Genomic DNA, 23,787 nt, shown 5'->3' with positions numbered 1-23,787 from the left:
CTCAGGTATTACTGATAAAAACCTACTTTACAAGAAAATCTGACTTTAGCAGATGTAGCAAACAAAGAATCTCAGGTCTAATGATTTTCTATATAGTGCGGATACTTTTAATAAATACAGCATGTGGTTAAACTAAGCTTTAATCCAAACTCTGAAAAACATTTCAGAGGACTCCTGCGTTTTATGTCATTATTCAGATGGTGTAATTCAATAATAGCATCCGTTGCACTGTACAGCAACATCAAAGTACCCTCTCTCTTCCTCTCACTCATTTGATGTCACCAGTCAATAGGTGGGAAGAGGACAGATCTTGTCTCTTATTCTAATTCTAGATACAGACAGCCAATGACTTTGTGGCTGTGAGTATGAAGATATAAACTTACAGACAGGCGGGCACACATATTCATACTACATTCTCATTCTGTCACATCAAAGTGCATGGAACAAATAAATGGTGTATTTTTTTTTCCTTCATATTTTGCCGTCCCCTTCACCACAACAGCAGTGGATGAAATGATAATAAATGGGAACCATTAGAGGAATTACTGGCCATTAAGGGCAACAGAGAGCCACAGTACGCCACACCTGTCAGCCCAGCCAAATTGAAACAGATTAGCCCCACCTCCACTGGCTATTATGCAGTTAATGAGAACGATTTATTTATCATTATATTCCTAATTCACTTATTTGATCATCACCAGCCTCTGATTTACATTGTTTCCGTGACATCATTTCCTGTTTGTAAACATGACGGATACTGGGTTAGCCATAAGCTAAAGATTATAATTAAGCAGTGGGTACAAAAGCTTCATAAAGAGGCATAATGCTCTTGTATATTGCGTACATTTTGTATTAAAGGTGCTGCTCTGTAAGGTTCAGGGTTATACTAAAACAGTTTGTTTCTATCAAATAGGTGTGGACCAGTAACCGGAATCAGAGAATATATCAGTTTTCAACAGTGACAGCTTATAAATTTCTCAAGTTTTTCCATCATACCTTTCTTACAATTCAAATCGTTTTTATTGAAATGCCAGTTAGTGACTGTAGAACAACACTGCAAATCTCCACCCTTTGTCCTTGCCGACAAAACTTCTGTTGTGTGGATATATTTGTGGTTATGAAAAACAAGGATAGTACAGACTGGTGTTCTAGGAGAGGTACCTCTGCCACACAGAGCACATAAACTAATTGTCCTACTCTCAACAGCAACAGTGGGTGCACTGCACACATATCACTTGGGGGTGCCAACTATCCAAGGACGACTCATGCATGGAAGCAATAGCAGACTTGTTGAGGGTGAAGTTCACAGATAAGTTTCTCTCTTCTAACAGCTGCCCTGGGCAGTTGCCTCTGTGGCCCATGTCAAAAATGTATACCGGCCATAATCTTGTAGAAACTAAAGGAGCACCACAGATGACTGTTATAAAGCACTACTGTTTTAAAGCCACAGTTGGTGAGCTATGAGTGACACACTATTTATCGGTGGCCTGCAGGTTGGCTTCCAGAACTGGGAGCCCAGCTGATTAACCAGCTCTTATTATGTTGGCATTCTTGTGTTACAATACACAGACGAAAATGGCAAAAGGGGAACTATTTTTAGAAATAAGCACTTGAAAACTACTAGGTTTAGCATGTTTGTTTTATATATAATTGCAATAATTTTGAAGTTAAGTACAATAATCAGCATGTTATTTTTTGACATATTAAGAATAGTTATTAATATTCAGTTTAAAACAAAAGAAATCGGATCATGTCATGCACTTGGAATTGTGAAATAATAGTATCTTTACTCAAATGTGTATTGTGCCTACTTCCACACCGTACAGCAGGAGAAAACATATGCTATGATCGCATAGGCTCGAGATTGTAATTCCTTTGGTTTTCGCTGAAGGCCAACTGCTCCCACACCCTTTTTAATTTATCCAAGAGGTTATTTTTACTTCCTCAAGGTCAATTTTTATAACTCTAATTTGACTCTCAAACTCGACACAGTCAATCACTTTAGCCCTGATTAGCTCCACTCACTCTGCCGTCATCTGGGCCACCAGGTCAAAGGATGCAAATCCAGCGTTGACAAAGTTGTCACGGTAGCGGCTCATCTTGATGGCATCCAGCCAGTCCCCCACAGTGGTGAAAGTGGTATAGTCTGGCACACAGCGATCAAGCAAGGGCTGGGATACCCTACATCAGGGAGGAGCAGGAAAGGAGGAGAGAGAAAGAGAGACAGAGAGAGGGTTAAGGTCACTGCTCTATTGCCTCGACCGGCCAACCTCACCCCCCAAGCGCCACCTCTCCATTTCTCTGCATCTCCTTTCTCTTTTCTCCTCCTTTCTTCCCCTCTGCTCCAAACAGAATACAAGGAGTTTTGTGCAATGAGGCTATGTACTTTTATGGCTGTGGAGAGACTGGCTGGAGGCTTGGGTGGTGGATGTTGGCACTGCAGCTGGTGAGGCATGGTCATGTGGTAGTCATTAATGGATTTATTAGTATTTCTGTTTAAGTCATGTAAAATATCCAGAATCCTCAAAGAACCCTGGAATCATCTTTTCCTCCATTCATTGTGTCTTCTGTTAAACTCCTTTTTTTTTTTTTGCTGCAAGAAAAAGTAAATGTGTATTTTTGGCACTGCCAACACATAAAAAAAACACCTTAGAAATGTGGTTTCTGTTGTTGGGCGCATTCACATTCTTAAGCCTTCTCACAAACATGATTTGAATCTAATCTGCAAAGAATTGATTTGATGTGGTTTTATTGGTCAGTTGAAATAAAATCTAGACCATCTGTATGAACTTGAGCCCAGCTCATATTTTATAAATGTTAGGCCCTTAGACACGCAATCATTGGATTTACAGTACTTTCTGCAAGGGCTAACAACAAGCAAAGGATGAGTGGAACACTTGTAAAGAGAGGACTATCTTTGGAATGTAAACACAGATGTTGCTCACATGTACTTGTTGTAACTTGTGACTGATACGTGATCCTATGGACTCTGAAAGTAGTTACTTTCAACTTTTTGATGTTCTGCAACAGGGCTAACTGTAAAAGACATTGTGTACATTGAAGTTTCTGAAATTTCTCCTTTGAATCTGAAAATAAGCTTTATATTATTCTGGACATTTTTGCACACCTGTTGACAGCAAAAACAATCACTTCTGAAAAAAAGAAAGGAAAAAAAAATCCAGCCCTGATCAACATTTAAGATAAATGAGCCACTATGGGAGTTTAAATAAAACTGATCAACATCTCATAGTGAACGAGAGCCCATGAGCAAGAGCTGAGGTAGAGGTGGGGAGGATGACGGGGAGGTGAGGGAAAGTAAATGAGGAGAAACAGTTGAGGGAGCAGGCCCAGAGAAAGAGCACCACTGTCTCTTCTTTTCTCTGCTCTGCTGATCTCTGTCATCCTTTTTGATGGCATTAAATTCATTAACAATTAAAAGAGGAATGGAGAGAGAGAGAGAGAAAGAGGGGGAAAAAGGCATAGAGGGGGGTGGAGGTAATAACAGAGATACAGAGGCTCCATTGAGTGGTGCAGATGGAGGGATTTTTAATAAGGCCTGTGCTCCGGAGCCCAAGGGCTAAGGCTGCCGTTAACGCCAGACTCTGGCTTCTCTTAATTGAGTATTGTTAGTCCTGCTTCTCTAAAGTTGGCTTAGGCTGGCCCCAGACTGTAGCTGGTTAAATGTAACCCAAAGATGGTGGCACAGCTGGAAAGGTGGCTAATCCTGTGAACTAGCTGCTAAAGACCAAACCTAAATTCGCAAGGGGCTGCAATGATCCCGACAGAGGTGTATCAGATTTTACAAATGGCTTATTTACTTTGCATTTTAATAAGTGTAGGGACTTGATATGTTGAGTTTGTGAAGTTTGAATGAGGCATGGACTTTTACCAATATAAAGGGTATGGTTTCAAAATCATTAAATTCTTACCTCTTTACCTTCCTTTGGTCTAAAGTCTTTTTAATAAGATGCCAAGAAGCAGTAGTTTTCTAAGGCTGTATGGAGAATAGAGAGACGCAGAGCTCCCCATTCCATACCGGTTGTTTGCTTAGAGAAGTCTGCTACACTTATTCTGAATATTTCTGAATATTCATCGAATAGAAGCTAAAGGAGTTCCACCCATTATCAATTAGAGGGGCAGTGTTATAAAACTACAGTCCGCAAGCTATGAGAGACATGTCTGTTAGGCATCCAACTTCATTTTCTATCAGGGCAGTTATCCTGAGTAAACAGCTCATATCAGCCAGTTAAACTTGTTATAAAACAGCTGAAGATAAAGGGATACAATTCTGTGCCATCAGCAAGTTTACCTAAAATCAAATAAGAACTTATGAAGCATCATTTCTACTGTATAAAAATCAAAATTTTAAGAAAAACTACAACTAAAAATCTAGTGTAAAAGAGCATCCATGGAGGTTTTCTGTTTTGTATAAAAGCACGTAAACATTGATACATTTTTATTTAAAATTTTTAAAACTCGGGTACATAAAACACAAAAGCAAAGGACATTGTGTCAGACTGTGTTTTTGAACCTGCAGTCTACCAGCTCTGCTATTCCACCTCTCACTCACTCCTCCCTTGTTAAGTTTGTCGGCAGGAGGCCACCCCTCCGCTGGCCCGTTTAAAATCTTGTTAGTGGCTAATTAGAAGGCGCTTGCATCTCTTTTTTGCATCGCCCTAATCGAGCTAATTAACCACAAGCCTAATCTTCTAAGAACGTCACTCCGATGGCCAACCGAGACCCTCTTCTCCCTCATGAGCCCAACCAAGGATTGTCTGAGGCCTTCCCTCAAGACAGAAAGACCCTGATGCAGGGACAGAAAGGTAGGTCACCCCTTTACTATATCCTCCAACTCTGCAGCCTTCTGAGCTGTGAACTATTTCCAAGAAACAGGTTTCAGATATAGATAAATCAGCTAAATGTAGATGCAATGTTATTGATTCAACTCCCAGTTGGTGGATGAACTGCTTTAAAGGCAGTATTGAGCAGTGGTAATTTTAATGTGTTTTAAGAATAGCCCTACATTTGTGAGTGCTAAAGATTTGAATATACACTGTCTATGGCCTTAACACACACCTACAGAGTCAGCTGGGCACACTATATCAACAATCTTTCCGAAACAGTTGCACTGAGATGCAAATAGCTAGACCAAACCTAACAAGTCAAACAGAGTTCCATAAGCTAAACTATTTAGCAAATTAGCAAATCAAATCAAATACTAAGAGGAAGGTATTTGCTCTAGAAACAAATACCTTGATAAAACCAGAACAGATTTTTGCAAAGGTTTCAGCACAGTTGGACACCTCAGTGAAACAAAAAGCATGTCCAATATATATATATATGTACATATAATATATTTTTATTCCCATAGTATCGAAGACACACTGCTGGATGAAGTGTTTACTTTGAAGCCCTTATAGTACGTATGTGGTATTAATGAGAAATTTATACTACCCTATATAAGACTTACCCAGTGGACTGTGTGCTGTTGGAGACCACTTTGAGGCTTGCGGCATTGCGAATAAGTTTATCCAACGTGGCCACAATCTGGGTGAATTTCGGTCGCAGGTTCCTTTCTTTCACCCAACAATCCAACATAAGCTGGTGGAGGGCTGTGGGGCAATCCATGGGTGGAGGCAGCCGGTAGTCCTGCTCTACAGCATTTATCACCTTAGGAAGAACAAAAGAAATAGTATTCTTCTGTTTCTTATTACCAAACTGGTGTTGATGCAAAATGACAGCATTGCAGAGATGCAGATCTTAAACTTGTCAAAAACTAGTACATTTCATGTGATACATATGACTGTGAAGATAAATGTGTGATTTTATTACTTGATTTCAATTCCAGCAGTTGTTGCAATATTTATTGGCACCCAGATAAATGTACACAGAAAATGTTAAATTAAAATATGTTTTAAAAGGTGGGATTTTAAAAGGTTCCTAATCAAATAACTAATATCTCTACATGATATTGAGAAACTCAACTTTGTCTTTAGCTTTAGTCAAATTGATTCCTTCAACAGTATCTTCACAGGTTTGCCGAAAAAGTCAATAAGACCACTGCAGCTGATCCAGAACGCTGCTGCTTGCGTTCTCACTAATACTAGGAAAATGGAGCACATCACCCAGTTCTACAGTCCTTACACTGGCTCCCTGTAGCTTAGAGAACAGACTTTACAATACGTATTTACAAATTACTGAATACTTTAGCAACAAAGTATATCAAAGATTTGTTGTTCTTGTATCAGCCTTCCAGACCACTCAGGTTGTCTGGTTCAAGTCTATGCTGCCCCCCCAGAACCAGAACCAACATTCAGTTTCTATGCTCCTCTCATCCGGAAGAAACTTCCAGGAAACAACTCAACAACTGAAACACCGAGTTCCTTTCAATCAAAGCTAAAAACCTGTTTTTTTAGCGTTGCTTTGATTAATAACAACTGGAACATAATTGTTCCTTCACCCTTTTTTTTTTTGTAATGTAATGGTTTTGCTTGTTTGTCGTTTGTTCTTTTAAATCATGTAACAACAGTTGTGTACAAAAATGCTATGCCTTCCTAATTCCATTAAATATAGCAAGGTCTCCATGGCCTTCAGAAAAGAAGCAGGCCCACAACATCATAGATCCTCATCTATACTGTACCTGAGACTGAATGTTCTTCCACATATTCATTCAAAGTCCTAAGATACTAGGAAACTTCATGTTTATATATGTGAAGACAGGGAAGAAAAGACAGTCTGTTGGCATGTACAGCTGAGGAAATAATTCAGCCCCCTTGGAGATTTAGTTTTAAAATGGTTTTCATTCAGTTGAGAAAGAAGCTTGTAGTGGGCTGGAAATGACACACATGTTCCAAAGCCATTTTCATAGGGGTATTTCTCAGATGGAAACTGGGTACCTAGCAAGGCTACTGTAAAACAATAAATTCTAGTCTGTGGAAACACAAAGTCCAAAATAAAACATTACTTTGAAATCTACATCAACCAGGCATATGACTGAGTTTGAACTTTACTGTGGATAGCATCTAACAGTTGGTATCTAAAAAAAAAAAAAAAAAACCCTTATCAAGCTGACTTACATCTTGATTGCTCATGTCCCAATATGGCCTCTCACCATACGACATAACTTCCCACATGACTATGCCGTAGCTCCAAACATCACTGGCTGAGGTGAACTTCCTGTAGGCGATGGCTTCAGGCGCCGTCCAGCGGATAGGGATTTTCCCTCCCTGTGGATATGCGAATGAGTATGTAAGCATGAAATACTGGAGGGATGGAGCACAGACAGAGAGGCAGAATCACACACACACACAAGAGGGGAAGAGAGAGGGTGAGAAACAAAACTCCGAAGGGAGGTGTTAATGCACAACACATGGGTGCATGCCGTAGAACTCAAACACCCAAAACACACAAGGTTAGTCAACATTTAGACGGAAATGAGTACAAACACATGAAGCTTTGAGGATATTTATTGTGCTGCAAAATCTTTTTTTTTTTCTTTTGCACCATGATTCAAAATCCTTTCATGCAAACTGATGACAAATTGAGTTGTTAGAGTGATGCCTGAGATCTGATACTTGCAGTGTTTCTCAAGGTAAGGAATATGTTTAAAATTTAATAATGCTGCGTCTTGAAAACAGAAGACGTGACATTACTTGTTTGTTTGTTTTTTTTTCCACATATAGCTCTTGGTGTTTTTATTCTTTTTAGCTTGTTTTGATTTACCGAACATGATGTATATTCTTAAATGGATTTTCAGTCAGGCTATTTCACAGGAAGAACAAAGGATTTTTATGTTTTATTATACAGTAAATATGAAAATCCAAATTAATGTAGTATGGTTGTAGGATGTTATGGTTCCTTATAACTCAAATTTGATTGGAATGAAAAAATGTTTCCTGGAAATCAGGTGGGATGTTTTTTTTTTCTTTTTTTCTCTCCGTTATGGTGGATCGTACTGGCAAGAACAGACAGAACAGCGAAGCAATGTGGGCATAATCTGTTAATTCATGTGTAGAAGTTGCTGAAATCAAAACAATTAGCATACCGTTGTTAAAATTGTTACGTGTAACAACTTTAAACATTGATTTCAAACATACATTCACCTTGAAAACATCCAAACACGCAATGTGTACACTGACTCACCAGAGAGCTGGTGTAGGTGGGATCTGTGGGGTCGTCTTCGAGAAATCGCGACAGTCCAAAATCGGACACTTTACACACCAGATTGCTGTTGACCAGAATGTTGCGGGCAGCCAGGTCTCTGTGCACGTAGTTCATGTCCGACAAATATTTCATGCCTGCTGCGATGCCACGCAACATGCCAACCAACTGGATTACTGTGAACTGCCCGTCATTGAGCTGGTGAAGGGAAACAGAATGACACATTTTTAGTGGGATTGTGGATCAAAGCAATTCTTGGAATATTCCTCTCTTGTTTAACTTCTTATTTTGCTACATTTTTTTTATTTTCAGTTTGTACTTCTGCCTTCTTTGTTCATCTGTGATCATATCACATTGTAATTGTTTTTATTTTCCTGGCAACCTGTCCCTGACTCCCTTCGCTATATCTCTGTGTTTTGCTACTTTTCATCGGGCATTGCCTGATAGAATCATTGAAAAGTTATTTTGAGGCAGAGAGTCATTGGGAATTGAGCTCTTTGTAAAGGTCAGCAACAACACTAAAGCCTGATTTTTCAAATATCTAATGGGGACAATGTGGCTGACTTTAAACAGACCTTACAAGGCTCAAAAGAATGCAACATGAAAATAAAATATTACTGAGATCTGAATGGTCTTGTTTGTTTAGAAGGTTTGGTAAGTGTTAAAATAAAATGTTTATTTTTTAGAAAGGGACTGCAGAGTGAGACAGATGGATTACATCCACCAAGCAGCAAAAGGGTTAAGTGATATATCACTGGCTTAAAATCAAAATGGAAGTAAAAGAGTGGAAAGACAGAGAATCCATGTTGTTTAAAGTCTACTGTGAAGTTGTCAGAGTCGATAAGGATTTGAGGTTCCATGTCATCTGCTAGTGATGGTCCAATAAGTTTTCTAAAGTTCGCAGTCAATGAAATCATCCAGGAAATGGTAGAACACTCAATACTTCTTGCTACTGACAAGCTATACAGACACGCTGGTTTCATTTTCCTTCAGGGCTTGTGATATGGCCACAATCCGGTAAAATTACCACTATGCGGCTTTGCGTGACTGGCCGGCAAACTCACCTGACCTGAACCCAGTACAGGTCTATCTGGGTTTTGTCAAGAGGAAGATAATAGGCAATAGACCAAACAATGCAAATCACCTGAAGATCACTATCAAATCAACCTGGGCTTCCATGCAGTAATTCATGCAAAATAGAATTGGAATTAGTTTATGACTGTTAAGCAATGTGTTTGTTTGTGTTTTTTTTTCTTACCCTTAGAAAAGAGTCCAGGGCCCCGTTTTCCATGAACTCGGTCACAATCATGACTGGCCGACTCTTGGTAACCACTCCCTCCAGTCGGATAATGTTGGGGTGGTCAAACTGGCCCATTATGGATGCTTCAGACAGGAAGTCTCGCCTCTGGCGATCAGTGTAGCCCACTTTTAGAGTCTTGATGGCCACAATGATTTCTCGGCGCCCAGGCAGCTTCAGTCGACCTCGGCACACCTCCCCAAACTCTCCTGTGGGAGTCCAGGTGAGCCAGAAAAACAGCAAAAGAGGAAGAGGAGAGATGCAAGAGAGGCATGATGGAAGAGTGGAGGAGAGTGGGGGAAAAGAGGGGAGAGGGAACAGTTAACTGGTTAGAACCAAGGAGCCAGGGAAGGGCAGGAGGAAGGTTGAGGCATGGGCAACTGCAAGAGAAGCCAGGACTTAGGGCTAGTCTTTGAGGGATGGTGGTGGAATGGGAAATTTACTACAAATTTTACTGTTAGACTAAACAATAACAAAAACATAGTGAAAGACAGATTTGATGCTCACAAGTGGAAAGTTATGAAACATTAAAAACAAATTTGAAAATAAAATCAAACAGAGTGGATTAAGTTGGTAGGATAAGTAAGGCCAAGGGATGGTGGGATTTGTGGATCAGGAAGGAGGTGCTAAGCTTCAGTGGGGCTGGAAAGACGGGAGCCGGACAAAGACATGGGAGGAGACAAAAGTTTTGGGGGTTTTGCAGCTGTGGACGATTTATGTTTAGATTCTACACCAAGCGTGTGCAAGAAAAATTAAATGAGAGTAACGTGTCAATGAGTGCAAAGGTCACACAGTGGAGGAAGTCAGGGAAGTGACAGCAAGGGAATGGATGGATGGAGGGATGGATTAAGGGAGGAATAAAGGAGAGGAAGGGGACAGGGAAGACAGGGAATGAGGGTTTGTCACTTTAGAGGCGAATGCTGGAAAGCGATGGGTTTCAAGTAGTAGCCTCAGCAGTAGAAGAACTGTCGTAGTAGTAGTAGTAGTAGCAGCAGTAGTATTGGTAGTAGTAGAAGCAGTAGGAGGGGATTCCCATCTCTGCCATCACAACGTCCTCCATATTTGCTCAGATACATATGTTAAAAAAAATCAACCTCACACAGCATAGTCCTGCAGCTTTTAAGCAGAGATATTACTTTTAAATATGTCAAGTTCACAAATTAATTCACTGTCTACAACATCATGTAGGGAGTGGGGGCTTTTAAATCAAAGGAAAGACAACCACATGATGGAAAAGGTGGAAGTGGTAAAAACTAGGATCAAATACAGTGATTTAGTGGAACTTCTTTTCTTTAATTAAGAAGTTCTCAATATCATAAAAAGTGGAAAAGATAAAGACAATCCTGGACAAGAGACAATGTATTATATTGTCCCATGATAAGATAAATCCTTTATTTTACCCTTTTATGGAGAATGAAATTATTTTAATAAAATCTTCTCTTAAGTGTATTTTATGCTAATGTACCAAATGGTTCAAATTCAAATAATCTACCCTCAAATTGAAGTACGACTTATACAAACTGGTGTTTGTATCAGGCAAAATTCTTCCCTTCAGTACAAAGTCATGTCTGCATGAGGCTTGACATGTCTTGACATTATCCAAAATCTTGTTCCCGTGGTTTCAGAAATACTTCATATTTTTGTTCTCATCATTGCTCTTGTTCCAGGATTGGGTCAATATCAAGAAAAGAGTAAAATGGTTATCCATTTTACAAAATGTTTCCATGCGTCTGTATATTTGCATGGCATGTAAAGGTGCAAGAACTGTGAGTCACACTAACTTAAGTCAGACATAATTAATAATTACTTCAAAATAAGGGGTTTGGGTGCTGGAGATAATTCTAAGACTGGGAGAGGGATCCTAAAAGGTGACAAGTGTGGCAGGGGTGGGAGGAAGAAGAGGACTAACGATGAGTTGAGTGAAAGTACCGCTTGGTGTGAAGTCCTCTAACGGTATGGCCTGGAGGTGACTAGCAGTCTTCCCCCTGTAGCTCAGGAGCTTTGGTGGGTTACCTGCGCCAATGACCTCCTCGATCTTCACGCAGGACACGTCAATCTCCTTGGCAAACTCTCGCACTGCTTCATTGGGATCCTCATAGGTGAAGGGGTCAATGTAGACCTTCATTCCCGGCGTTACTATTGGGGATTCAGTAGCAAGAACAGGAACGTGAATCTATGCTGCCAAATGAAGTTTGATCAACAAATATCAAAGTAAGCCAGTTTACTTTATGGCTGTGCAAAACAACTAATATCATGGAATGCTTTTGCAATTTACTGAAAGAGTTAATCAACAGCAAGGTGTACAAAAAGAAAGGGGATCTTAGCAAAGATGCTTACTGTACTGCTGAAGTTTCTCTGTGTACTCTGATTCTGAACCATTTCTTTGTTTTCTGCAGGGAATGATAAAAACACAAACACAAGTCACATGCACTGACTGGAATTCAAGTAATGGGAACAAACAAAGGCAACAAGAGATAACAGATCCCGACTAATTCCTGATCTTGATATGAGATGTTGTCATACTACTGCATGCTTTGGTAAAAATGTTCAGATTCTTTATCTGAGGGAAGGGATTCACCGACAAAGAATGTGTCAGTGAAGTAGGAAAATGATTCATGTTTGGACACTCCGATGTAAGTCTGAACAAAAGGATATCATACAATAAAGAAGGAAGTAAAAGCTATTCATTCCGAGTTACACCAAAATGAGCAGCTAACATAAAAAAAAATAAAAAAAAACCAAACAGCAAGCTCAGCTGTTTGCTTTACTCGCCCTACAGACATCATGCTTTTCCTCCCAATTTAATTTGATTCAACATGGGCTCTTACCATCTAGGAGTTGTTCTTTCTTTGTATGTTTTTATTAGTCTGGTATTTTTTTTTCACATATGTGTTTCCAGTTTGTCTAACCTCACCGTCCTGCATAGGACTTGTTTGCATTGCAAAGGGGGTGGGAACCACAGATAGGGGAGTGAGTTGTTGAAATTACATGTTAATGTGCTTCCTTTGTTGTCTAACCAGTAATCGGGGAAAAAAAAAATGCCCAATGGTGATTTGCATCTCATTTCAATTTCTAATTTTGTTCTGTTGTATGCAAGAGCTACGTGTTCCATATTATTACTATTTTCTCCTTCTTCTTCTTCAGGGGCAGTCAGAGCTGTGGCTAAGACCCTGAGAGAGACACAATGTGGTGGTGTTAAAATAGAAGAGAGCGAAGGCAGAATGAAAGAGGAGGGGAGGGGGGATCAGGGAGATTATTATTCAGTCTAGCATGACCGATGCCCACGCTTGTCAGCCGCTGCCTGAACTGGCTTGCAGAGGGAGCTCAGGGGGCGCCAGTCAGATATGGGTGCCAGTCGTTCACACGTACACATTCACTCACGCGTTGCATTTGCTACTTGACAAAGGAGTGGTGTGCGGATAAATGAGTGCAGTTAGACCCAGCTGATGCAGAATCAGACGTTTTGAAAGGTGTGAGTAGCCATTCACATCTTCCTAGTCAGTTGGAAGCATCTGGGTTCCTTGTGGTTAGGTATTTGCACAGTTGATTTTGAGTGCTGAGCTATGAGTGCAGGCCTATCAAGCTCAACAGCTGCTGTCACAAGCAGCATCCAATAGGCACAGCAGCATTTTGGACAAAGCTGTTTACTATTCAGAGATGCAGAGGGCTAATCTGGCATTCAGTAGCCTCACAGGTGGCCCAGCAATCCACTGAGACTGCTCTGCGGTTGTTTGGAGGACATGCCAACAAAGTTGACATTTGAAGCAGTTTTTCTTTTCTCACAGTTGGAAAAAAAATGCACAACTTTTAGTTTATATTTGAAGAAGTGTCTTACTCCATTATTTATTGATCTCCTCTTCAAGTTACTCTTTAAAGTGTTATAGTCTTACCTAAGACAGACAATGCCGATGACCACAACTGCAATGATGAAGACCAAGGCTGCTGTGATGGATCCAACGATGAGTGGCAGCTGTTCCTGCCACGACTTTGGTGGGTCGGCTATAGGTGTAAATTGGAGAACAATGTTAGCCCTCTTGGGTGGAACAGATCGAAATCTGAGACTAACAAACAAACAAAAAAGAAGTTTGTGTGTTACATACTTTGCAGATTGGTGCTGAAGTCCGCTGGGCTACTGTAACGGCCATAACCAGCCACTGTTCTGGCCCGGACTTGAACCACATATGGTGTACCAGCCTTAAGACCCTCAATGCGGGCGTTGCTCCTTTGAGCAGTCATGGTGTGGGCAATGGCTTCACCTTGATCCTGTATAAACAAAGATGAGTGAAGAAAATTATATACAACATTAAACCTATTTCTTTATTGTCCCCCTGTTGTTAAATAATGTTAATCTGGCAGCTGGGGAAGTAGAAAAGAATTAGGGACTAATACCAGGCAGTAATTTAACACAGTATTACAGGGCAACAAAATGCTCTGTGATAAGAGGAGGTTGCTAGTCTTCTAACAAATCAAAGCTTGTAAGAATTTTTATCTTTCTATTTATTTTTTTTTCATACATGATATCGACCAATGGTCTGACTAAGAACTGCATGTTTCTGTGCTTAACACCAAAGTATGGCTCCAACTACCGAATCAATGACCTTTGGTGGCCCAAAGCAAATCCCTCAAGAAATGTCAAACTTAGGGATATTGGAGATTTTACCTCTGTCATCATTTCATAACTTTGTAGGTCAGTATTTTTACAACCAACCTTTGCTAGATATGAAAATGTAGGTGTTGGATGTTATATGTTGACCATCTGTCAGTTCATATCAGCCTTCTGAAAGTTTCATACCTGCTTTGAGAACCAGTTATTAAACATGTTTTTTTTTCTGTTATGTCCTGTGTGGGATGAGTTTTGTTTATATCAGTAAATTGACCCAAGAAAGATCTTTAGTCAAATATTGGAGATACTGTGTCATTAAAAATTTATGGAAAATACTACACAATTAAATAATTAATATATCTGTAAAATTTGAGGATTGTTTTTTTGACATAACTACTTAAATTATTGGAGATTCACTGACACTATTGCTTACCTTCTCGTGGTACTTGATCTCATAATCCAGAATGATTCCATTGGGTTTTTCTGGAGGAAGCCAGGAGAGACTCATTGTGCTTGCTGTGGCTGCCATTAAATGGACTGTGGGGACCGCAGAGGGTGCTACATTGGGGCAAACAGTACAGGAAAACCTGGTTTAATGATCATGTCCTGTTCATTCTTTCAAAATTCCAAGCCTTTTTCTGTCTCTCTATGTAGTCCAAACACATCTAATGTTGTGAGGTTTGTGAAATGCTGCTGACACTAGTTTGCATACGGAACCCATCTCAGCTAAATGCTAACATTGTATGTCTCACAGTGCTTGACTGATGCAAAAAGAATCAAACAGTAGAAATGTGCAAACATTTCTCAAACATATTATAATAATTCCCTTTTATAAATCAGGGAAGGTCAGGTTAGAAAAGCCAATCCAAATTCTGTACATATATAAATATTTCCCAATTACAAACACAAGCATGGTTTGATGGGCATATAGTTTGGGATATATGACGAGAACTCCACAAGCTACTTTATAAAACTTAATAAATACAGTGGTACTAGTTTTTAAACACCATTCCAGAAAGCACAAAACACAGTGCCACTCCTCCCACTTGAGCTTTTCATACCTTTTTTGGATCTACCAACATCCAACCACTATCTGCCTTCTCAGACTTTCTAAGTTCAGTCTTGTTCTGTGGCTCTGACTCACTTTTCGATTACTACATTTGTCTCTTAGCTTCCACTATCAATCTCTAGTGGCACCTTTCCTTCACAAGAAACTTCAGGCCTTTTTTTTTGAGCACACAATCATCCTCACTGTTTTGTTAACACCTCCTTAGATCCATCCAGTTTGCCTTCCCCACCCTCTATATTTTCAGTCCACCCTTGTGTTTTTGACCTAGAGAGTCTTCTGTTTCTCTCACTATCTTTCGTCCCCAAAACACTAACGTTGCCTAAGTCCTTTCCTCTCTACCCAACCCAATTTATTTCTTCTCTTTATGTCTCTCTTTCTATAACAGAAGACAATACTTCCTAGGGAGGGCCCCTGGCTACTTTGGTGGAAGGATTAGAGGCCCTCCACTGGGGAAGCATGTAGCAGTAACCATGGAGGTAGCCTCTGAGGCTTATCACCACCCTTGGTATTTATTTTGGTTCTTAAAAAGGGAATCCACATGCCGGGATAGTCGTGGGGCATCACAAACGGATAATCTTATCAAAGTTGATGCTCTCTTGCCCTGTTCTACTGCTCTGCAACTTATGCACTATGCAAGGACAGTCAACTCTGTCATCCTACTGCCAAGACCTCCATATAAAACAATGAGGTCTCTCACATGGGGGTCTGCGAGACCTTTGGGTCCGACACTCACAAAAGCATTCCAAAAGCATCTTTTAGGGGCATGCACACAAGGTTAGAGGTGAGGAGGACATGGCCATGGATCGAAGAGAAAGGGGCTGAAGCAAAGCATAATCTGTGCTGTTGTCTGAGCCTCGCCAGAGCAAATTTAACATAGGGGCTAAACACATCCAAGCCACAACTTAAGAGCCCTGGGAGAGTCTCAACAAAGAGACTGCTCTTAAGCGCTAAGGTACTGAGTAAACTCAAGATCTCTGAATTTTATTGTGGTCACATATGGTACAATAAACTTTGAAAAAAATTTTGGAAAAAAGAAAAATAGTCGATTCTTGACGACTAATAGCTAATAAAAAGAATGTGCTGCAAGCTGATGCTTGCTTCCAAATCATCTGCATGCAAAATTGCTTAATCTCAGCTAAAATTACTATGGTGGCCTATTTACTGTTGTTGCTGTAAGATGAAGCAGTGGGATGAAACCAGTGGGCAGTTAAAACACTAAAGGTTTAATACACTGCTGAGCTGCTTCTATTTGAAGCCATTTTAGAAGACAGCATGCTGTGGGTGTGTGAAAAGGGTCCCTTTCAATGCTCATTCAACAACGCCTTCCTTCTCAGCCTTTTTCTTTTTACTTAGCGAATATGTAACATACTCCCACATGAATACAAGAATTATTTTTCCAGACATTGAAAGTTCTGACTGCCTGCAAGATCAATATTGATCTCTGCCAGGTAAGTGCAAGGTTGGCTACATGTACCCACCAGCCTGGTTTGTGGTGATGTTCACTGCAGCAAACTGAGGCGTATAGGGGCTCTTGTTGGACACACCGTTGAGCGCCTGGATCTCAAAGCTGTACTGCGTGTGGGCTTGGAGGTTGCGAACTGTCACACGGCGCTGAGTCAGGCCCAGGTGGCGTGGAGAAATGTCTACATTGTCATCACATCGTGAACACATCCCTCGCTCAGGGAGGCACTTTTTGCAGATGACGCTATAGAAGACGTCCTCGCGGCCACCCATATCCCGAGGTTCGCTCCATTCTAGCAGCAGCAATGTTTCGTTAACGCTCGAGATGACACTGCGTGGGGCCGATGGAACAGCTGTGAAAGCGAGGTAAAGGCGTGGATGAGTTGAGGAAAATTGCTTGGTAATGAGATCGAATTTAATCTCCATGCACAATAGGTGTAAAAAATTGTCTTGGTAACAGTACAGAGGAATCTTGACAATAGACAGTTCTATTGTGGTACACAGAATACATATCATCACACATACACATACATGTTCATTACTGCAAGCTGCTTTCAGCACAATTCATGACCCAATAATTTCCCTGGTGCTGTGCTATTAGTACATTTTTCATGAATTAGCTAGAGGATTTTTTTTTTCTTTTCAACTTGCAAGAGATTGTTCCAGCGGTTCTTCAGAAAAAAGGAGGACACAAGTTAAAATCTGAATTGCATGCTTATTTCCACTGTGTCTAAGCGTGTGTGTAAAGTGCTGCAGGGAAAGGGTAAGACAAACTATTGGCAGAGTCTTGGCAATTCTTATCCAATTAACAGAGTGTTATCTCACACTGCACTGTGGGAGAATGAGACCCCCACCCCTCAGCAGCGGGAGAAAAAAAGAAATTTTCACTCTTCACTATTTGACTGAATTTTCTCCCACCTTTGCATGTTTGTGTTTAATGAAGATACAGCTAGAGGAAAAAAAAAAAAAAAAACACACCATTTTCTGCAGGTCGAGGGACAATAATACTACTCATTCACAGAGATTACAAGCAGATGGCAGAGGTAGAGCTAAGACGATAAAGGTCTGGTAATGTTGCGAAAGTAAGCAGTCTTGTTTGACATTTGAGGGACATGATGGGAATGTTTTCTTCAGGGATTTTATCAGCTACTGAAAACACAGTTCAAACAGGAAACCTAGGTGAACATTTAATATACCCCTACCCCCGAAAAATATGTCTTGTGATCAGAACCTCCCTCAGTATCTGGAACACTTGAAAAAAGGCTTTACTTACTGGTGCACGGGGAGTCTGGAGTATCTGTGTCAGAGCGATAATAACCATTTCGACAGGAACAAATGATGGCTGCTCCAGAGGTGGCTCGACTATTGGCTGGGCAGGGAAAACAGGAGCCGTCCCCTTGTTTGGACTTGAAGGAGCCAGAGCTGCAAGCTGAAAGTAACAGATGAAAACAATGAGATAAAACAAAAAGTGTTAATAGCAATGCACAGTATTTAACTCAGTTGCCCTTACAGGTTTTATCTGAGAAACTGTTTATCATACAAATGTATGGCATCTGGGATATATTGCACAGCAAGTGGCCAAGCATATGATAAAGAGTTGGGACAAAGTTGTTCCTTTGCAAGTTCAAAGTAAGCCTTAAGTCTTTCCACCTGAGTCATAAGTAAAGTTCCAAGTAAACACATGAAAGTTCTGAGCCAAGTTGATGTCTTAAACTTTTATTTTAGAGTATTAAACAAGTAATTTAACCAAAACCTGCAACAATTAGTAATTTTAATATTCCTAAAATGTGCTTGAAATGCATATTCAAACTGCTGCAGAACAGCAAGAGGAGCTAAAACTCAAAAACAGCAGAAAATCAGTGCAGGTAATTATGACCCATAATTATACTGAAAACCTTCAGCAGATTTTCTTAATACATGTCTGTATGAGTAACATCAGATGATTAAAGTTACTAATCAAACTATTTATTTTGTTGTGTAGAAACTAGCTTTGATATCAAATAGATTTTTTTAGACATGATTATAGGGCTGCTGTCTGCCAACTTGGATGCCCAGAGTCTTGCTGTGCACACATTATACTTAGAGGAAATCTTTCAATTGAATAAGGAAAATGCTGGTAATGTTACCATGTAATTTCACTATTGCAAGCTTAGCACATTGCAGGCCTAACCATCTGATTAAAAAACAATCTTATCTTTTTTGGGTTTACATCCGAGTTAGAACCTTTTAAACCTCCACAACTAAATTGGTGAGCAAGACGACTGTTAAGGCAATTAACAATTAAGACAGCATTAACCATACATCGGGATCTCTATTTTAAATGTAAATGTTTAAATGAAGTTAGATGTTACTGTCTCGTATATTTCATATTCACAGATTCATTCATTTTAATTCTAGCTTCGTTCTTGTTCTTGAGTTAGTTGTGGAGTTATGAGAAGTTTCTGTAAACTGTGTAGTAATTATTACAGCTAATGTTACCTAATTCTAAATCTTGAAAAGTGACACTATGGCATATTTAGAGGATCCTCTGTATTGTCTTAATTTAAGAAAAAAATCCATTATGACTTTAGGCTAATTTAGCAGCAAAAGGGGAATTAACACACAGTATGTATCAGGCAGTATGTCATAATATTATATCTACTCACTCTACATGGGCATTACCTTACCAATTAAATGTTTGTGCTGCTTGTAAATAAAATGAAACTACACAATGTTTATAACTCCACATTGTGAAAAAGTGTCACTGTCATGTATTAATGTCAACACAATTTCCTCAGAACAAGAATGTCTTTTTTATTTTTGGGGAAAAACCTTTCACAGAGTTCTACCTAAACTGATTGTTGATAAACTGATGTCTCATTAATCTGAAAACATTGTTATCCTTTGGAAAAATCCTATCTCCATTTATAGTGGCTGTTTGGAAGTTTATAACACTGCTGATAAGTAACAGATGTGGAGTGTAACCATAACAGCGACACTGCAATCCAGAATCCTTCGGTGGGCTTCATATCTTTCATAAACTGTCTTCATAAAAGATGAATGAGCTTGCCGCCGTGCTTAATAAAAGAAGACAGAAGCAGGTAAGGCAGACAGTTTACTAGGGCCTGTTGATTAGCTGACCCACTGGTGCAGTGGCTCGTCAATGTCAAGGACACACTGCAAAGTTTGTCCTTCTGGATGATGATTAGCATTTAGCTTCTGTGTGGTGAATTTATGTCTCCTGCTGGGGGAAAAAAAAGCCTGGGAGTCACATGAACCCAACACCAGCAAGGGTAGCAGAACGCTCCTCTTGTTCTTTTGTTTAAAAGCTTCAATATTGGCTAGAAACTGCCAGTTGGCTGCACTGTGTACACTATCACTAAGTGTATTTGTTCTTCCAGCATTAATCAGAGTCATCCACACTCCTGGCTACCAGGAAGTGCTGCTTGATAAACAGATAAGAAATGCCCACCAGTTACACCGGGTTATAGAACAACCTCTTCGATTGGTATCATGACCTCTGTAAGTTCATTTAGGTTCACCTAGCAAAACGGCAAACTGCAAGAAATTTCCCAACAGTGGATGAAATATTAGTTCTTGAACACGTTGGGTTTGACCAGATGTATTGAGTGGATTTCCATTAAAACAGGCTATTTTTCATTTTCATGAAAAAGGTTAAAAGTGCTGATCAATCACTAAGGGGTCATCCTCTTCCTTTCATCCATTTTTTCCCCTTAGAGGATCCATTAAAAAGGGAAGCAGAAAGACAGACAAGTAGTAGAGAAAAAGGAGGGGGATGGAGGCATAAAAATGCTAATCCTTTAACCCCCCACACCCCTATACCCTTTCTGCACTCCCCTGTGTCTTATCCTCTCATGCAGAACATAGAGCTTAAGGAACTGATTAGAATGTATGCTGAAATTGGAAAGTGTGAGGCATGAAGAAAGTAAAGAATATTGGGGAGTGAAAAATTTGCCACAAAAAAGGCTCATCGATTAATATTAATGCTGACATCCCAACTGTATCTCTGGTGGCTTATTAATGAGAGCAGCAGCCTTCAGATTAGGAAGTAAGTACTTTCACAGGGAAAAGGATTCAACGCCTGTTGGAACATGGACAGAAAAGCCAAAAAGGGTGTATGAAATGTAAAAAGATGACGACAAAGGAGCGCGAAGTCACGAAGTGGTAAAGGAGGAACAATAAAGCACACCTGAGAAAAGGTGACATAAAAAAAAGAGAAAGTGGGATGTACCCCTCAGGGTTTTTGGTGATTAAGAAATGCTACATCAGGGCCAGTCACTGGAGTTTAACCTTGAGCTGTCACGTGTAAACAACAATGCTATGTTTTGGATTTTTTTTTTCTGCTCTCATTTTCTTGCACAGACACTCTCTCAGGTGAGAATGTAATTTCAGAACCTGTCAACATAAGGTCCCCAAGATTTCCATGCCTCATCATGAGCATGGGTACTGAAGAAATGATCTTCTTGGCCTCATCTGTCCCTTCTGAGAGGAAGGATGAGCCTCTAAAACCAAGGGAGTCCAACCCCCACAAAGCGAGCATGCAAAGACATCATGAAATCAGCCGTAGGTGATCAATAACGCAGCCTGCCCCTGTCCCTCTTCTTCAGTCTTTTTCTGCTTTCTCCATTTGACCTACTCACTCTGAGCCCAATTTTACGCCTCATAGCCATCAACACACGCAAACAGTTTCCATTTATCCTTCATTCTTCTCCTGCTGTCACCTGCACTCTGGTTCAGACGAGATCATGCTGTTAAAGTTCACCTCTAGCTCAACCTCTTTTTGAAAGTGTCATGTTTTCCACTCGACCAGAAACCATCAGGATCCGAGCTTCCACAAACAGACAGCATCAGCTGCATTACCATTCTGTCAGCACCCAGCTGCAAAGCAAAACCGAGGTCAGAGAAGTGGAAAGCCTCCAGCTGACAATGCCGTAAAGTCTTTCATTCTGCCCAGTAATCACTGTATTAAGGTGTCCAATATTGAGGCACTTACCTCACTGACAATTATGAGGCAACTGGAAAATAAATGATATAATTTAATCTATAGCCACCATGATTCAGCCTCAGTCTTTTGAACATTAATTACCTTGAGAACTAATGCTTCCAGGAAGTTTATTTTGACCTGCTCAAAGCCAAATTACTTTTCTGTAGCTCCACTACTATCTTTGACAAAGGTAAAAGCAAGGAAAACAAAATCACTGGCAGGTCATTATGTGGAGCTTGAACCACAGATTTCCCAATGAGGAATGTTTAGACTCCAAATCCACATCAAACAAAGAAACGTTTTTAATCCACTACCATCAACAGTGGGTAACAGAATCCTCAACTGACTTGAGGTATTTGTAGTGAAAACACTCACCTTGACACTGGGTATCCTTCATGGCTGGTTCAAAACCAGCTGCACATGTGCATGATCCTACAGGAACCATCCACTCTCCATCTCCGTTGCAGTAAAGCTTCAGTGGCACAGAGACCTCTAGGGCGTTGGGGACACAAGTTCCTGGAGCAATAACCAATGAGGTTGCCTCGGCTCCCGTTGCCGTTTCTGGGAAAACTGCAAAGTTGGCAATTGTGGTGGAGCACTTTTTGTAAAACACCCTCACTGAGATAAGTGACATGCAAGCACCAAGGTCCTGGAAGGCCAAGTAGAACCCAGCTTTGGAAAGTGGCCCAAAACTTCTGACCTTTGTGTTTACCCGTCCAGACTCGAGCATTGAGAAGCTCTCATCTGGGGCAATAGTGTCCACTTTCATATAAGGGTTCTCCATCCAGAAAGGGCTGGTGGCGGTGGCTGAATCTGAGTCAGACTCGTAGTAGAAAAGGTTGAAGGTCTCTTTGCAGGAACCTGGTATGTTGGGAATGCTGTTACAGTCACGCACTGTGAATTTCATCTCTACGTAAACACGCAGGACGTCTTTGCGTGGGATAAAGTCACTACGTAGCCAGTTGTTCTGGTTGAGCTCTCGTACATTGCAGACTTGGTATGTCCGGATGGGATTCATGGCATCATCGTAGCCACTCACCTCTTCCCACTAAACGAGAGAACAGAAAAAAAGACATAAATAATTAACAAAGAGGCTTTGCATGTTTCTTGACATGTCGGGCAGCTAATTAATTTAATTTGTGACACTATTTAGAGCTTTCATTCAATTTTGATGAGGTACACTAATTAATATTTTATAGAAGGCAAACTGTAGAAGTAATGTAGTAAAAGTACGGAGCTTGTAGCTGGAATGTTTCCGTTCATATTTTAACTTCCACTCGCTTCCTCTCAACATAATGTGCCTTTCATCTCTGATTAGTGTGGCAAAAAGCCAGGGACAAGAACTGCAAATTTATCACAATTACAGCAACTTGTCACCTCCTCACCACAGAACCACCACAGCATGTTTACCTCATATCTGTTTGGAAGTAGCAGCAGCCACATTGCTTCACAACCAATTACGCTTCAATTATGGAGCAATGACTGCAACGTCCTCTAATAACGACTGGAAAAAAGGCATTACTTAACCTTCATGCTTTTTTTGTTTTCACAGACCTCTACAACTTTCAGCGCTACTCCATTGCCCTGGGGAGTATTTATGTGAGATAAATTAGAATAAAAATTATAAACTTTGATTGCCGGTCTTAATGGATGAATGAAAGCGATCTCTGTGACACTCTGCTGTAAAAGCAAGAAGTCTAATGTACGTTTCACTCCTGAATGAAGCCACACACTGAAATCATTTAATTTCAAACAGCAGTTCCTGCGTGTGTAATATCTGTGTGTCTACATGTGTGGTTGCTTTGGGCTAGGCTACCCTACACCTCTCCATTACACAAAGAGTTGAGCACATTAATTTTCTTAGCTAAGCCTGGTAAGTTTATTTGCCTGGCAAATTCAAACGGCAGTCCCACAGTGTTCCACACAACACACAAAAATATATCAAACAATTTGAAGAACAAAGTGAAGCTATGTAAAGAGACAACAAAGAAAAAGTTCAGACTGGGCTTAAATTGAATGTAAATTTAATTTCTATTCATACAACACCTATGCACGTTTACTTGCACAGTGGTGTAGATCCCCAAACATTCCAGATTTGATTATCCACCTACCCTAAATGTCTTTCACCAGATTAGCTAAACATGCATTTGCTATTGCTTCAAGTTTAATCTTTTTTTTTTTTTTCCCCACAGGGGCTGTCCAAAAATCTCAAA

The 23,787-nt window shown here is 40.2% G+C and overlaps 1 protein-coding gene across 4 annotated transcripts in view; it reads right to left on the bottom strand.

Annotated features, from left to right (window-relative positions):
* ephb3b (eph receptor B3b) overlaps positions 1–23,787 on the bottom strand; it is a 65,789-nt gene that overhangs the window by 4,767 nt on the left and 37,235 nt on the right. Inside the window, exons 3-15 of one of the 4 annotated variants that reach the window (XM_014974771.2) lie at positions 21,950–22,622; positions 17,864–18,019; positions 16,608–16,943; positions 14,494–14,618; positions 13,558–13,720; positions 13,348–13,456; positions 11,795–11,847; positions 11,387–11,605; positions 9,419–9,666; positions 8,143–8,358; positions 7,077–7,226; positions 5,471–5,670; positions 2,026–2,181 (exon numbers count right to left, since the gene is read on the bottom strand). In XM_014974771.2, the coding sequence (XP_014830257.1) occupies positions 2,026–2,181; positions 5,471–5,670; positions 7,077–7,226; positions 8,143–8,358; positions 9,419–9,666; positions 11,387–11,605; positions 11,795–11,847; positions 13,348–13,456; positions 13,558–13,720; positions 14,494–14,618; positions 16,608–16,943; positions 17,864–18,019; positions 21,950–22,622 (2,804 nt within the window). The remainder of the gene's footprint in view (positions 1–2,025; positions 2,182–5,470; positions 5,671–7,076; positions 7,227–8,142; positions 8,359–9,418; positions 9,667–11,386; positions 11,606–11,794; positions 11,848–13,347; positions 13,457–13,557; positions 13,721–14,493; positions 14,619–16,607; positions 16,944–17,863; positions 18,020–21,949; positions 22,623–23,787) is intronic. The other 3 variants (XM_014974793.2, XM_088005027.1, XM_088005028.1) reach the window with 3 other exon arrangements.

The sequence above is a fragment of the Poecilia mexicana genome, unplaced genomic scaffold (assembly GCF_051168715.1).
Source record: "Poecilia mexicana isolate PSO_F unplaced genomic scaffold, ASM5116871v1 scaffold_4, whole genome shotgun sequence".
NCBI classification, from domain to species: domain Eukaryota; kingdom Metazoa; phylum Chordata; class Actinopteri; order Cyprinodontiformes; family Poeciliidae; genus Poecilia; species Poecilia mexicana.
This window is presented reverse-complemented; position numbering and strand designations above follow the sequence as displayed.